Source organism: Manis pentadactyla, chromosome 11 (assembly GCF_030020395.1).
Source record: "Manis pentadactyla isolate mManPen7 chromosome 11, mManPen7.hap1, whole genome shotgun sequence".
NCBI lineage: Eukaryota > Metazoa > Chordata > Mammalia > Pholidota > Manidae > Manis > Manis pentadactyla.
In genome coordinates this window covers 116,142,403-116,160,382 of record NC_080029.1, presented here as the reverse complement: position 1 = coordinate 116,160,382, position 17,980 = coordinate 116,142,403, and the positions used below count along the sequence as shown (strand labels likewise).

The following is a 17,980-nucleotide window of genomic DNA, read 5'->3' as shown; positions in this document are numbered from 1 at the left end:
ACCAAAGCATTCATTCTACAAATAATTAACATAAAATGACAAAAAGTGGCTGAAAAATGGAAGATAGCCTAGCATTCCCAGAGCTGAGATACAGAATTATTACCTTTACCTATTTATTTTCCTTTAAAACAAAATGAAACAAAACTTAAGCTTGGGAAGGGTTTGGCTAAATGTATTTTAACATAATTCTACCAAAAAAAAAAAACAAAAACAGGCATGTAGATCACTTGTTTCAAGAATGGCTTTATACAGGTGTTTCACAATACATATTTGGATTTATTTTACAAGACAGAATTAGATCCTTAGCAATATAGCACACAATGTACTACCATAGCAAAAAAAATTAAGTTACCATTAGTAGAATTCAGTTTATTCCACTGTCTTCAAATTCATTCTCCAACTTTGTCAGCATTTCAATCAGCAGTTTTACTAACTCCAGTATTCAGTCTTTCCTTCTCAAAAACACCTAATGTCATTAAATTTCAATGTCTAAATATGTACATATAATCATTATCCTCATTTTATAAATAATATCTAAATAGCATTGGTCCTGGGTAACCAAAGGGATGAAATGACTTTTAAAACATTCAACATTATGTGACAGTTTAAGTTCTGGTGTTCACAAATCATACACATTAATACTGGAACCAGCTGAATACCCTGCCATTCTTGAGACATTCCTCAGGATATCAAATAAGCAGACCTTGAAGTCTGAAAAATACAGGGTCTGATCTAAGCTATGGGAAAGGCATGATTCACTCACCTTGAGGATGTACATTTTCTCTTTCAGGCCAGGAAAGTTGCCAAGAGCGAGGTACAGTATTTCCTTGATTCACACCAGGAGGATCAAGGACAGTAATTTTCAAATTAGGGCTCATTCAAATACCTCCCTTTGACTGATCCTAAAAACCTTCCTTGTAAAAATCTCAGGTTAGGAAAACAGAAATATATTACCATGACATAATCTACCATCAAAGCATTCCTAACTGAAGTAAAAAGATACATGAAATTTAATTGCAGTAGCTGTCAAAGTATCTTGCATTCTTGTGGGGAAAAAGTTTTTAAAGTTCCCCCTTCCATCCCCTCCCCACCCTTCAAAGTATTTCATTTTCTGGGGTCTCTATTTTATTAAAGGCCGTAGGTGCTGATTTTGGCTTGGTCGTTATGTTTCCACTGATTCAACTGCAACATTTCTCTTATATTTCACAAAGCAATATCCATACGTAGTTAACTGAAACTTTACAGTTTTGGTTTTTTTAGCTTAAATCTGATGTTGCTACATCATTATAATGCTTTTCTTTAAAGAAAAAAAGCTGCAGGTCTTCAGTTAACAGTACCATGCACTATGAGTAGCTAAGGCATTCATTTGGCACTGGGGAGAAAAATACAGATACAGTTAATTTTACTTGATCATTTTTAACATCAATAGAAATGGGTGTGTACTCTTTACTTGAATTTCTTTGATGCTTAAAAGATAATCATAGAATACTCTTTTAGTCTGACAGTTAAAATGTTGCCATTAAAACAAAACAAAGACACATAAAGACCTCTGTACAGCCTGTTGAAATAAATGACATATTGAATATATGACTGAAAAATTTACAGCTCTCAGAAATACTTTTCAAAGTAGAAATGCAAATTATTTTCATCATCAAAAACTTTTTATTTCCTATACCCAGCTAGTGATTTTTTCTACTTCTTATCACAGACTAAGTAAGAAAGTGAAAAAATTAAAAATATCCTGATTCCCTTTCGTCTATCATAAACATCTTACTAGGGAGGCACGAGTCATGCTCTCTGGGACAGTAGTTTCCAAATTTTTAAAGATACCACACAGGAGGAAAGGGAGAAAGGGACAAAAACAGAATGTATAACTATATTGTGACAATTTGTTTCATAAGAAAACACAGCATTCATAATTCTTATGTGTCTGTGAGCTCAAATACAGACTGCTGCAGCTTAGCTAAATCATATGAAAATAGAGACATCAAAGAATTTTAGAATTCAAGCCTTACAGTCTATCAGTATTCTCTAAAAAATTGCTTTAAGATTACTACCATATACCACCCGGCATAATGCAAGAATTTCAATGGATTTAACTTCATATTTGTAATTACTATTAAATTAGAACATTTTTTCAGATTAATCTGCAGCTATTGTATTTTAAATCCTCCTGATGTTATAATATGTTGTATCACTCCACATAAATAATCCAGAGTGAAAACTACCTACAGCAGTTTGGCACATGCAGAACACCTGGGTGTCCCATTACTTTTAATGTTCCTTTTTAGTTGTTTTTCATGAAATCCTCAAAACTGCTGAAAGGATAATAATGCTGACCCAGGCTTAACAGAAATGCTTTTGCAGAGACAGTTTTTTAAAACATTATCAACTTCAAATCATAAATGTCCCATGTTACATAATTGAAGTATTTTATATTCATTCCTTAAAAAGAACACAAATGTTGAATCATTATATTGTATACCTGAAACTAATATGTTGCGTCTCGATTGTACTTCAAGTTAAAAAAAAAAGAAAAATAAGTAATATTTTTTATCCAATATCCACACCTTAGATTATTATAGTTACACCTAAACAGTGTGGCTTTGTTCTAAGTGTATTTGAAATCAATTAACTGCATGAGGTAAGACGACCACAGACCTAAGGAAGGATGGGGAGGGAGGAAGGGTAATGGAAAGAAACAGAACTTATGAACACATCATTCTGTTATCTGTGATTAAAGTCCTTTACTTTTAGCACCACTTTAAACAATTTTACATATGCAGTCACTTAATGAAATCCAACAAACTCTTCAAGAGTTCTGGGGATCTGGTCTTGGTAGTTAATGTCATTAGCCCGAACTGCTCGGGCAGCCAGGCACTTGAGACTCATCTTCATTTGAGTTTTCAGTAGTATTTCAGATACCCCAGTTGTACTTTTGTCTAGCGGAGTCTTGTTCTGTTTATTTGTCATGTCAGTGTGAGCGCCAGCTTCCACTAGGCTAATGATGATAGAGTGCAAGGTTAAAAAATCACTGATGGGCCTGTTGTACTGAACAATAATATGAAGGGCGCTGTTCCCCTCATTGTCCACAGCATTCACCTCAGCGCCACAGTCCAGCAGGAGCTTGGTGACAAGCGCGTTTGGAAAACTGCAGACATCATTGGTGTGGAAATCATCAACTGGGGTATTTGAGTTGACGGCAAGATGCAATAAGGTGAAGCCTTCCCGAGTTCTGGGATCAAGGTGAATCAGGTTGTAGATCTGCTTGTTAATTTTGCACTGATCTTCTTCACTGCACTGTGTTTTGGTGGAGATGCACACTAAATACAGAAAGGTATAGAGATTACATTCGTAATTGTCCATAGCATTGTGGACATCAGCATCTGCAATATTTTTTACTCTGTTCATACTCTGCTCTATTTCCAAAACACTGCATCTCAAAACACATTCTATGTCGGGGGCCTTCACAGTTTCATTCAAATGAATCATCTGTGAGAAAACTTGGGCAAATCGAAGAAGGTCCTTGTGGGTATTCCTGTTACCTTTCTGTCTCAGGTGCAGGGCATGAAGCCACAACTTGATACACTGTTCAAATTCCATGTTATCTGCATAAACAGCTCCCCTGTAAATGATGGGATGGGAAACATCAATATTGTCAGCACCTAAAATCCGTTCCCGAACTATAAGGCCTTCCATATGAAGAGCATCTCTGTCCTGCCGAATGGATTCCAGTTCCTGAGGATTTCTACATTCAGTTCTATTCCCATAAGCATGGATTGGTGGGAGAACCTCTTTCTCAAGAACATTATCACCATCTTGAAACCTCTCCAACATAGCTAAATATAAATAGTGGTATGTCTTCATGATGTCATAGTTCTCACGGTCATTTGCAAAGGAGGCACCCAGGAGCTCCAAAGCTTCAATCCGACTTCTTCTGTCACAATCAGCATGGGAGAGCAACAGTTCGACGACATCAGCTTTACAGCTTTCAGCAGCTACTTTTAATGGTGTCATCCCGTGGCCGTTCACTACTATAGCAGCCCGCCATTTTATCAGCTCTTTCACAATATCTATGTGCCCAGCTTCAGCTGCAAAATGCAATGCTGTGGCTCCACAATGTGCTTTAGCATTGGGATCAGCACGTTGTTCTAAAAGGTATCTGACCACATCAGTGTGTCCCTTATATGCTGCAATCATTAGGCAGGTGTTGTCATATTTGTTAGCAATGCTGATGTTAGCGTTATTTTCAACCAAGTACTTCACAATGTCCAGTCTGCCATCAAAGCAAGCTGCCCGCAGCGGGGTCGAGTTAGTGACTGTTGTATGGTTTACGTTGGCTCCATGACTGACTAGAAGTTTAACAACTTCAAAATGCCCTGCTCCTGCTGCACACCAAAGAGCGGTGGCACCATCAATGACATACCTATTCATGAAAAGAACAAATAGTTAGAAAACGGAGGCCACATACCCTAGTGTAAGTTTAAAGAATGTATTCATTTGCAACAACCAAATCTTCAATCTACAGAACATTAATAAAACATTAGTTTGCTAAAAAAAAGGCAGTTAACTTAAGTAAAGCACTTTGCCTAGTACTTTTATCTAGTATTAGCTCAATAAACATTAGTTACTACTGTTATTATTAAAGTACATTAACCTAAAAAAAATCAACTTTCTACTATAAAAGTGTAAATTTCAGGAAACACAGAGGAAATGTATGAAGGTCTGTAACTTCACCACAAAGCTGACACCCTGGCTCTTCTGAGCTCTGCATGTTCCTCGTTTCCAGTATCCCCCAGGTACCACCGTTTCTCTCAAATAATGCCAGTGAGAAAATCACCCCAGTCTCTACATTAACACTGTATTAGAAAACCTCTTCAGAAGGAAAGTACTTAAGCAGATAATTTTTCCTTAAGATTATTTAAGCTAATCAAGTATTGTACTCTACTATGGTGATGAGAATGGAAGAGCTACTGCTCTACACAACCACATGGATGGGTCACACAAACATGGCGCTGAGCAACAGAAGCCAACCAAACAGAGTGCTCATTGTGGTATCACAGTTACAGATAGGCAGTATTAGAAGTCAGGGTGCTCGCCACGAGTGAATGTGAGGAAGCACAGACAGACTTCATTAACCAAACATGTTCACTTTGTGGAGCTTTTATACATTCCAACTAGTGCATATTGTGTATCTATGTGTGTTCCTCAACTAAACCATCGGGGAAAAAATACTAACAGCAAGAAAAATTGGCACTTCCTGAAAACCAAGTAGGCATGTTCCCTGACCTTCAGTCTGTGATGGGGCTTTGTAGCTTCACGGTCACCATTTAAATTACTGAGTGTCTTGATATGCACTAGGTTCACTTCTGATATACAAGTAGACTCTTGCTAGGTAGCCAATCTTTCCCACCTTTCCACTTTCAGGTTTTCCTCAATTTCCTAACTTTTATCCTATTACTGACCATCAGACCTAAAAAACAGATATTTGCTAGAGAGACTCAGATCTACTAGCTAGAGCCACTAAAATAAGTATACTTGTAAGTGCTAAGGAAAAAGATCAATCAAAAGCACTATCCACTAGAGCAATCAAATATATATACAAAAAGCCTCACTGGTGAGCTTCTCCCTGTGCAACCTTATGTTTTAATGTAGGCTAAATTATCTCTCTCATGAAGTGAAAAAGAGTACAGTCCCCCAGATAATATAAATATCATAGTTTAACCCAACTAACACCCCAAAAACAACACTACCATTTCTGAATATAGAAGACCTACTTTATAATAATTCAAGCAATTACTTATTCAGATTCAAATAATGACACAAAATGTTTACAAGCAAAAGCTTTCTCATTAACTCCCTATGGGGGAGTTTTGAGGAACTGCCTGGGAAAAGGGTTTAAAGCTGCTGGAAATAGCCTGTATCTTGATCTGGGTGGTGGCTACATGGATGGATATTTAGGAAAAACACTCATCAAACTGCATACTTAAGACTTGTTATGGAAGATAACCCTCCCCCGCCCCACCCCTCCCAAGAATTAGAAACCTTTCGTAGTTTCTTTTTAAATTATTATTTGTTTAAATACCATTTAAATGTTAATTGATTTTTTTAAATAATCAATCAAGAAAATAAGACATTACATCAGGGATATGTTTTAGTGGTTGCCAACTATCTACCTTTCACAAACAATTCAGTTCAATTAAAATTTACTTTATACACATAAAGTTTAAGAATTTTCTTTCAAAAAATTTTTTCACAGTCAAAAAAGTACTATTTACAACATATCAGAAAATACCAATATCTAGTAATACATCTAATAAAAAATGCAAAAGACCTCTACACTGAGAACTACAAAACATTCCCAAGATAAATTAAAGAAGACCTAAATAAATGAACAAATATTCCATGTTCATAGTTTAGAAGACTCAATAGCATTAAGATGTCAATTATCCCCCAAAATGATCTATAGATTCAATGCAATTCAAATCAAAATCCCAGCAGGTGTTTGTGTATGCACACACACAAGCACATAGATGCACAAACACACAAATGTATCCATACACAGATAGAAATTGACAAGCCAATTCTGAAATGTATATAGAAATGCAAAGGACATAGAGCAACCAAGATATTCTTGAAAGAAAAATAAAGTTGGAGGACAAACTACAGTAATTAAGATAGTGTGTCACTGGCACAAAGACAAATATATTAATAAAACAAAAAACTCCAGAAATAGATTCACACACATAGAGTCCTTGATTTATGACAAAAGCTCCAATGAAACTCAGGTAGAAACTATGGTCTTTTAAACACAGGGTACTGAAGCAACTAGACACCCATATGGTAAAAAATTAACCTTGACTCTTAACTCACACTATGCAAAAAATTTAGAGAAGTAGCACAGACCTATAACATAAAAAGTAAAACAATAAAAGCTTGTAAGAAAAAAAAACTGTCGTCATGACCTAGGGGTTGATGACAATTTCTTAAACAGAGTACAAAAAACAATAATCACAGAAGAAAAACTGATTTATTAGATTTTCTCAAAATTAAGAATTTCTCTTCATCAAAAGACATTGTGAAGACAGTGAATAGGCAATCCACTAACTGGACAAGATATCTGCAGTAGATAAATCAATTTTAAAAAGGGAAAATAACCCAATTTTTAAAACGAGTGAAAAAGAGAATACTATGAAAAAATTATATGCCAACAAACTGGATAATCTAAAAGAAATGGACAACCTTCTAGAAAAATACAACTTTCCAAGACTGACCCAGGAAGAAACAGAAAGTCTAAACAGACCAATTACCAGCAACAAAATTGAATAGATAATCAAAAAACTACCCAAGGACAAAACCCCCAGACCAGATGGCTACACACTGAATTTTATCAGACATTTAGAGAAGACCTAATACCCATCCTCCTTAAAGTGTTCCAAAAAGTAGAAGAGGTGGGAATACTTCCAAACTCATTCTACGAGGCCAACATCACTCCAATACCAAAACCAGGCAAAGATACCACAAAAAAAGAAAATTACAGACCAATATCCCTAATGAACATAGATGCAACAATACTCAACAAAACATTAGCAAACCAAATTAAAAAATACATCAAAAAGATCATACATCATGGTCAAGTGAGATTTATTCCAGGGACGCAAGGATGGTATAATATTAGAAAATCCATCAACACCACCCACTACATCAACAAAAAGGACAAAAATCACATGATCATCTCCATAGATGCTGAAAAAGCATTCAACAAAATTCAACATCCATTCCTGACAAAAACTCTCAAAAAAATGGGTATAGAGGGCAAGTACCTCAACATAATAAAGGCCATATATGACAAACCTACAGCCAACATCATACTTAACAGTGAAAAGCTGAAAGCTTTTCCTCTAAGACTGGGAACAAGACAAGGATACCCACTCTCCCCACTTTTATTCAACATAGTTCTGGAGGTCTTGGCCATGGCAATCAGACAACACAAAGAAATAAAAGGCATCCAGATTGGCAAGGAAGAAGCTAAACTGTCCCTGTTTGCAGATGACATGACATTGTACATAAAAAAAAACCTAAAGAATCCACTCCAAAACTACTAGAACTAATATCTGAATTCCGCAAAGTTGCAGGATACAAAATTAATACACAGAAATCTGCTGCATTCCTATACACTAATGATGAACTAGCAGAAAGAGAAATCGGGAAAACATTTCCATTCACAATTGCATCAAAAAGAATAAAATGCCTAGGAATAAACCTAACCAAGAAAGTGAAAGACCAATACCCTGAAAACTACAAGACACTCTTGAGAGAAATTAAAGAAGCCACTAATAAATAGAAACACATCTGATGCTCAAAGATAGGAAGAATTAATATTGTCAAAATGGCCATCCTGCCCAAAGCAATCTACAGATTCAATGCAATTCCTATCAAAATACTGAAAGCATTCTTCAATGAACTATATCAAATAGTTTTAAAATTCATATGGAACCACAAAAGACCCTGAATAGCCAAAACAATCCTTAGAAGGAAGAATAAAGCTGGGGGTATTATGCTCCCCAACTTGATGCGCTACTACAAAGGCACAGTAATCAAGACAATTTGGTACTCGCACAAGAACAGAGCCATAGGTAAATGGAATAGAATAGAGAGCCCAGATATAAACCCAAACATATATGGCCAATTAATATATGATAAAGGAGCCATGGACATTCAATGGAGAAAGGACAGCCTCTTCAACAACTGGTGTTGGCAAAACTGGACAGCCATACGTAAGAGAATGAAACTGGATTACTGTCTAACTCCATACACAAAAGTAAACTCGAAATGGAACAAAGACCTGAATGTAAGTCATGAAACCATAAAACTCTTAGAAGAAAACATAGGTAAAACTCTCTTGAATATAAACATGAGCAATTTTTCATGAACATATCTCCTCAGGCAAGGGAAACAAAAGCAAAAATGAACAAGTGGGACTACATCAAACTAAAAAGCTTCTGTACAGCAAAGGACACCATCAGTAGAACAAAAAGGCATCCTACAGTATGGGAGAATATATTCATAAATGACATATCTGATAAGGGGTTAACATCTAAAATATATAAAGAGCTCACACACCTCAATACCCAAAAAGCAAATAACCCGATTAACAAATGGGCAGAGGATCCAAACAGACAGTTCTCCAAAGAAGAAATTCAGATGGCCAACAGGCACATGAAAAGATGCTTCATATTGCTAACCATCAGGGAAATGCAAATTAAAACCACGATGAGATATCACCTCACACCAGTTAGGATGGCCAACATCCAAAAGACAAGCAACAACAAATACTCGCAAAGATGCGGAGAAAGGGGAACCTTCCTACACTGCTGGTGGGAATGTAAATTAGTTCAACCATTGTGGAAAGCAATATGGAGGTTCCTCAAAAAACTAAAAGTAGAAATACCATTTGACCAGGAATTCCACTCTTAGGAATTTACCTGAAAAAAAACAAGATCACAGACTCAAAATGACATATGCACTATGTTTATTGCAGCACTATTTACAATAGCCAAGACATGGAAGCAACCTAAGTGTCCATCACTAGATGAATAGATAAAGAAGATGTGGTAAATATACACAATGGAATATTATTCAGCCATAAGAAAACAAATCCTACCATTTGCAACAACATGGATGGAACTAGAGGGTATTATGCTCAGTGAAATAAGCCAGGCAGAGAAAGACAAGTACCAAATGATTTCACTCATTTGTGGAGTATAACAATGAAGCAAAACTGAAGGAACAAAATAGCAGCAGACTCACAGAACCCAAGGATGGACTAGCAGTTACCAAACGGAAAGGGGTTGGGGAGAGTGGGTGGTAAGGGAAGGATAAGGGGATTAAGGTGTATTATGATAGCACGCATAATATATGGGGACACAGGGAACACAGTATAGCATAGAAAAGTAGTGACTCTGTGGCATCTTACTACACTGATGGACAGTGACTGCAATGGGATGTTGGGGGGGACTTGATAATATGGGGAATGTAGTAACCACAAGGTCGCTCAAGTGAAACCTGAGCATAAAATTATATATCAGTGATACCTTAATAAAAAAAAATGAGTGAAAAGACTGAAAAGTCTACTTCACAAAAGAAGCTATTTAAATGACAATAAAGATATGAGAAAATGTTCATGGTCAGCATGTGAAGCAACTCAAATTTTTAACTGATGGAAATTACAGATAGGAATGTAATTTGGTTCAACCACTTTGGGAAAACTGTTCAGCAATAACTATTAAACATACACACCAATTCCACTCCTTGGCATTCTCTTCTAATACAGAGAAACGAATGCAAATGTCCAGCAGAAAACACATAAACGTTCATAGCAGCTTTATTCACAAGTCAAACACTGGAAACAACTAAAATGTCCATCAACAGGATAAATAAACTGTACATACAATGGAATATTACAAGGCATGTTTTTTAAAAAAAGAAACCACTTATATATCCAACTACATAGATGAATTTCATAGAATTGTTCCAAAAAAAAAGTCAGACAGAAAAGAGAGAATATATTGCATGATTCTATTTATAGAAGTTCAATTATAGGCTAAACTAATTTATGATGATAGAAGTCAGAATAATCATTACTTCTGGGAGAGGAAAGGAGGGGGAATTGACTGAAAACGGCACAAGGGAAACTTTTGGAGTGATTAAAATGTTCTGCATATTGATCTAGAGGGTGATTACTAGATGTAAACATTAAAATTTTATTGCATTGTACACTTAAGATTTATGCACCTTACTGTATGTTATACCTTAACTAAAAACAGGTATAATTAAAACAAATAAGCACAAATCAATTTAAAGAAAAACAGCTTAAATGAATACAAATAGCTAATACTTTCAATGTGCCAAGCACTGTATAAGTGCTTAATATGCAATGTATCTCATTTAGTTCTCACAAAAACCTCCACCCAAGAACCCTATGAGGTAGATACTATTATTTTGTTCACTTTACAATCTATAACTAAAAAATTTACATGAAATTAAAAAGTCAAAAGTACTCTGGAAACTATAAAATCCATCAAATGTAAGGAAACATTGACATATCATTGTCCAAATATTTGTTTCAATTTAAAAAGCATTTTTTTCAAACTGATTACTAATATAATCAAAAAATTAGTACATAGTTAGCATATAGGTACATTTGCATAGTTACAGTGTTTCCTTGTATTCTTTAAAATATAAAATTATTAAACACCAGGAACATGAAGCTAAACTATCTAAAACTCAAGAAATGTTACACTAAAATAAGCATTCATATACATTGTCCTTAACTCTCACAATAACCATACAAGATAAATATGATCCCCATTTTAAAGACGAAAAAGAGAAAGTGATTAAAATATTTTTCTGACCTCAAATTTGTCAGTTAATAATGTAAGAGCAAAACTTAAAAGAGTATATACTTAACTTGGTTTTTATAATAGTTTAATACTTTTCCTGGTAGCCTAATAATTTCCATTCTTTTCACATAGTGATGTAAAAGGAGTCTCAAAAGAAGTTTCAATTATCAATTTTTATTGAGACAATTAAAAACCTCTAATAGTTTATGACAAAAATTTCACTGCAAAACATATTATAAAATGATTAGTCCTTCAGAACCATTAGCCTTAGAGAATCTGGAATTTCTACATCTAAACAAAAATTATAATCCTAACATCTATGACATTCCTTTGTTATAAAATTCAGCTAAAATTGTAAGTGTATACTGCCTCAAAAATACTGACCACATGTATAACAAAAAATAAAAATACAGTAAAATTAATACAATTTTTACTTAGTGCCTATGGGAGAAACACTATGAAATGATCTTCCTAGACTTAGTCTAAAACTGCAATGCAAATTCTCTATTATGAAATTTCATCTTAAAAATCAAGGAACTATAATCTGATATTCATCTTTTTAAACAAAATATGTGCATCAACGATGGAAACATTTCACAATAATAACATTTCTGATCAAAAAGTAAGCTCATCTATTTCCTGGTTCAATTTTAAATAAAAACATCCGGTTCAAGCATTTGAAATAGAAATAAAAATTCAGTAAATGTAAATGACCAGCACTTTATTTCGAGCAAAGTCCTTACAATCATTTACTAGATGAAATGTTGTTCCTTGAAATATATCCTGGCAATGACTTTCTAAATAAAGTCAAATGATGATGTGCCTGACATGCCTATCCTCTACCTGGACACTTACTGAAAGTATTAGCATTAGCACTGATGTTTTTTAAAAGGAAGAACACTCAACAAAAAGCCTCAGAATTCCCAGAGGTCCTCTTCTCCTTCCCACCTATGTCAGCAAACCTCTTCTAGGACAGGGATTCCCCATAAACTTTGAGATGGGGTGTTGAGACCCTCAGAACTCAGGCCAGCAAACTATTAGATGGTCACATGGCACCTCCCCTTTGTTTTGTTCATATTTATAACATTCCCAACAGCTTCCCATTCTCCAACTAAAGGTTCTTTCATCCCCAGTCATGTCCTCTCACCCATGTCAATTTTGGTCTTCATATATTAAGCTGTAAGAAAAATCATCTTAAATGTTACTCCTAAAAATATGAACAAGAATACAAATATCAGCCTGGGGCTTAATGTAGGTGGGTAGTCCCTTCCCCCTTGAGGCTCTATTATGAATCTATTTTAGTTTTCTAAGGTATTATGGAAGTTTTCAGGCAGAACATAGATTTTCTTAAAATTTTAATCTTATTTACTTAATGTCTCTCTCTCTCTCTCTCTCTCTCTCTCTCTCTCACACACACACACACACACACACACACACACACACACATCATGTACCATATCAAACCCATAATTAATTTACTGTTGCTTAGGAAGAAGATACGAAGTAGTACTTTAAAAATATGAAGATGGTACACAAATGACTGAAAATTAGGTAACACTAATCTACTTCAGCACACAGAGAGAAACTGCTAGTCCCCACTTGGTCATGGGTCTCAAGTACCAATGGAATCTAAAGGGGGGATTGGCTAAGCACCTCTCAAAAACCTAGCCCCCAATGGATAAGTGAGCTTCCAGTTGTTAAAACCTCATTCAGGCTAACATTTCCACCACGTCTAGAAAGAGTGTAAAGTGAAATCATATGACATTTGCAAATTACAGTCTCTTTATCTAGTTCTGAAATGCCAAAATGACTGGGATAAATTGCAAAATAACCTCGCAGAGTGGTGTGAGTGGGCAGAAAGGTGGCCATGAATTTCAGTTCTTCTCCTTTGTTAATTAATTGGTAAGCTCCTCAAAAGTAGAAGCCTTCCGTTTTTCTGTATCCTCCACAGAACATGACACAGGCTGGGTCCATCATAGGCATTTAATAAATAGAACACTAAACTACTTTTACATAACAGTAATAAATTCATAAATAAGCCATAAACAAAAAGACAGATTCAAAAAGGCTCAGACAAAATCTTAAATGACAGAAATGTTTGTAATTGCAGTCTTACCAGTCTGACTCGATATGTTACACAAAGATCATCAAAAATCTGACCTCCACCTCTCTCCAGTATCCCACAATCTCTGTCTCAATTTCCCTAGCTTGAATCCTTTTCTTCATGTCTTTTAAGATCCAGCTCAGACCACCTCACCTGGACGTCTCCCTGAGTCACCCAGGCGAAGCCAAGCACTTCCTCTTCCTGTACTCCTTCCGTCTGCAAATTACTCTTTTGTGTATCTATTTCTCTGTATCCCCATTAGAATGTCTTCCCCCATAGTGGGGACAGTATGTTATTCATCTCTGCATTCCCAATTCCTAACACAAAGCTTGGCACACAGTAGGAGTTCAGATAAATGCTTGCTTACTGAAACCCCTTAATTTCACTGGCCAGTGCAGAATACTGGGCAAGGTAAACCACTGCACAGGATCAGAGCTATATTTCTAGTCATTTCAGGTTTTTTAAACTGCCACCTCACGGTACCTTTCTCCCTGATAGTCAAGGACAGCAATATGCAAAACCTTTCCAAATGCATTAGAAAACTATTTTTTCTTGCCACTTATTCTCCCCTCATCCAAATAGGCCCCAGCAAGCTCCTTCTTAACAGTGTTCCCAGCAGCTGTTGCTGCAGAGATTCTATCTCCATGGACGCATGTGCCTGTGCAGCTGGAATGGCGCTGGAAGTTCAAGGGGTCATTTCTGCTTCACTCCTGCTCTGGGCAGAGGAAAGGCTGTGGGAACACAGGGCGTTACAGAAAGGAGACGGGAGCCAGTAAGGAAAAAGGAAACATGAATCAGGTTGTCATCTTCGGTCAACATGAAAAAGACCATTTTCTTAATGTCTAGAGAAGTGGTACCAGAGATTAACCACTACCCGTGGGCTACATTTCTTTAAAATGTAGAACTCTAAAATATTTTCCTCCCATCTAAAACAGAAGAAAAATCTTTTTATTTAAACCTAAAAAAGAATCAGCCAAAATTCAACAATGCCCTAGTCATCCTCAAGAAGTGGTGCTTTTTCAGTCAGGTTTTAACCAAGCAGTTTTCAATCACCAAAACTAAAGGTACAGATTTTTATGCTTGGACTACGTGTACCTCAAAAGAAGAAAATGCTATAATAGTTTATGTACTGGCACAAATGAACAGAAACAAATACAACCAATGAAGTTTGTAATCTGTAAAGCACATTATAATCATCCACCACAGAAGAAAGGATAATGTGGTCAAACCTGACAATTCTGTATTCAACAGTACTATACCCAAAATATGTACAGTTAAACCCGAGGAGAAGTTTTAACTATTCTAATAGGAATTTTTGAACTCCCCACCTCAAATAAAAGTAAATTATCAAGCTTCCCTATAATATCAGAGGATAATATATAGTTTAACAATGGCATCATCTCCTATACAGGGTACAGAGTCATTTTTGCAGCCAACATATCTACCCCCAGCAATGTAAAAGAGAATGTCTTGGGACGTCTGGCTGCCTGCTGATGGTTCTAAGGGCTTATTTTGACACTGAAGTCCAGCAACCCGCTGAAGGTTTTATCGGACCATTCACTTCAAGGGGTAAAAATTGGGTGACCAATAACTCATCAAACAGAGGTTTTCAATGTTAATTGCCGACCTCGTTAATTTCTAATTTCGGTTAGAACCCTAGTACTGACAAACCTAAAACCTGGAAAGGCAGCCGCCTCCTCTATACTGCTTGCTCACAGGCTAGTACAGAATTATCTATTAGATATCAAGGCAGAGGGTGTGGCTATTTACCTATAGAAGCGATAAGGTGTAGGGGACTGATGAGGATGAGCAGCAAAACGTGGGGTGGAGAATTAGCCCTGGGAGATGAAACGGGCATTAACGGGCAGAAGGAAGCACAAAAAGTGAAAAGTGAATACCTCCGTGAAGACAGAGAGTGGGAGGGGCGTGAGAAGGGAACACACTCCGCGAAGTGGTGGGTCCATGCGTGCTGGGGAGGAGGCTGGGAGTTGGGATGTACCTACCCGTCGAAGCGGACGGTGCCTGTCTGCTGAGTCTGCACCCGGTAATGTTCTAAGAGCAAGCGCACCACCTTGGCGTGCCCATTGCGGGCTGCGATGATGAGGGGCGTGGAGCGCTGCCCTCCCTGCTGGCTGACATAGCCAAGCAGATAGCGGATGTCGCTTTCAGACCGGTTGAGAAGCAAGGCGGCCAGGGTAAGCACCTTGCCCTCGCTGGCCGCTTTGTATACATAGCCAGCCAGGCCCTCCATGGCGGCCGCCAACTCCAATACCCGTTTGGTCGCCACCGCTGCTGCTGCCTTGCGCCCCCGGAGGCCGCGTTCGCCAGCGCTTCAAACCTGGGCCCTCGCAGCCCATTCAACGGGGCGCCTTCGCCGCCGCCGCGCCCAGGCAGCAGCGCGGCCGGGAGAGGGCGGGGACGCAGAGGCGGCCGAATGCCGCGGGGGGCACGTCCGCGACCCAGCCCCGGCAAGGGGGAAGGCGGTCAGGGCTGCTGCCCCCAAGGTCCCAGGCGTCGGCCCTGAGCCGAGGGCATCTCCACGGCAACCGCCGCCCCGGGCCTCCAGCCGGACCCCTCCTTTCTGCGGGCTGCGACAGGCGCGTGGCCGAGCTACGGGTCGCCGAGGAGGTCTCTAGAGGGCCGCGCGCGCCAGGGACGGCGGACGGTGGGCGCGTCTCACCCGCCCCGGCCCGCCGGGCCTGAAGCCTGAAGCTGCCCCTGCCTCCGCCTCGGCTCTCCGTCCTCCCCGGCTGGAGGAAAGCCGCAGGCCCTCGCCCACCGGAGCTCAGAAGAGCCACACGCTGGGGAAGGCTTCGGAGCTCCAAGCCGGGCGGCCCCCGGGGCGATGCGGAAGGCTCCCGCGGCAGCAGCCCCCGACCAGGCTTGGGACGAAGGCGAGCCTCTGCAGACCGGGCCGGGAGGGGGAGGGCGCGAGCGGGAGGGACGAGTAGGCGGGGTGTCTCTTCCAAAGTCGACCGGCCGGCAAACGAGGCCTTGGTGAAGAAAGGTTCTACCGCGCGAAGTGGGCCCTTGCCCGGTTCGCACCTGAATGTCCTCTTCGCCCTTGACTCCTGGCGTCCCCACACAGCCCTGGGGGGGGTCCCTTGCCAGAGAGGGCACCAGAGTGAGGGCACTGAACCCCTACTACCGGTGGGCTGGGGGCACGCCCCATTTTACCATTGATGGGGCGGGACCCCTCTCTGCCCCTGATTGGGGGCCCAGGGAGGGGCACCTGGCAGGATCCATTTTTGGAAAAGGACAGCGTCTCTGAGACCCAGAAACGTGAGAGGACTTAAGGACCGACACTAGGCTCTGAGAAGGAGCTGGAAGACCGGCCTGCCCTCCCTGGAGAGGGAGATTAAGTGTGTGAGAGAAGTCAGGGGGAGGGAGAACCCCCATGGTGGAAAGGCACGAAGGATCCTGGGAAGGGAGACGAGGTCAGTGTTGAGACAGACCAGGATTCTGATCCTGAGCCTGTCAGACCCTCCGTTTTCTCACATACCTCACAAGATAGTTAGGATTTGAAAAAATCATTTGTCCATTGAACACTAGAGATGTTCAATGGACAAATGGACACTATTATGTGCCAGGCTCAACACTAGCGATTCAGTGATAGACAAGAAAACACAGTGCCTTCCGTTGAGACGTTTGTGGTGGTGTGGGGAAAACAGACTACAAACAAGTAAACAACTGATAAGACAAAACTACTGGAGTTCGTATTATTAGCACTTGCTAGGAAGCAAATAAAACCGAGTGGTGGTGGGGGTTGCTAATTCAGTTTGGGTGATCAGACCAGACCTCCCTCCCAGTAACTCCAGGCTTGGGTGTTCTGGGCAGAGGGAGGAGCTGGGACAAAAGCCCTGAGAAGGGTGCAGTCTTGGTGAGCTCAGAAGCAAACATCCGTGTGGCTTGCCGCGGAGTGGGCCATAGATGTATGGGAGATGAAATACGCAGGGTACAGATCACGCTAGGGCTCAGAACCCCCCCGTAAAGCGTACTTTACTTCTACCCAAGTGTGATGAGGGCATTTGAAGGCTTTTAAACAGGAATGTGACAAGATACAATTTATGGTTTTTAAACGATCACGGTGGCTGCTGTATGGAGAATAAACTCCACGAAGCAAGAGTAGAAGCAGGAAGGTCATTTAGGAGGAAAGGTCTTGGGCCAGGATGGTAGGAGTGGAGATGAGGAAGCTCCAGGGACAGTCACGAAGTGTACAAGCTCAGGACAGAAGCTACTTCCTCTCCCCCCCTTCCCCACCACCACCCCCTCTGCCCACCACCCCCGCAACAAAGGACATTATCTAATATAGAGAAAGAACACACATATTTATTCGATCTCAAGGGACCAGGCTAGGCTCAACAAGTTCCCATAAATTCCTTTACTTCAGCTGTTCTGCTCCTCGGTGGTGAAGGCCTCTCCTCTGTTGCAGAGCTATTGGTGGATGATCGGGCCGCTTCTCAAATTCTCTCCT

The 17,980-nt window shown here is 39.5% G+C and overlaps 1 protein-coding gene across 1 annotated transcript; it reads right to left on the bottom strand.

The window, feature by feature from the left end:
- Window positions 1-223: 223 nt before the first annotated feature.
- Window positions 224-15,757, bottom strand: FEM1B (fem-1 homolog B). The gene is made up of 2 exons (XM_036932320.2): window positions 15,510-15,757; window positions 224-4,426 (listed from the first exon to the last, which is right to left on the bottom strand). The coding sequence occupies exons 1-2, from the start codon at window positions 15,755-15,757 to the stop codon at window positions 2,791-2,793; spliced, it is 1,884 nt and encodes a 627-aa protein (XP_036788215.1). The 3' UTR covers window positions 224-2,790.
- Between the last annotated feature and the right edge of the window lie 2,223 nt (window positions 15,758-17,980).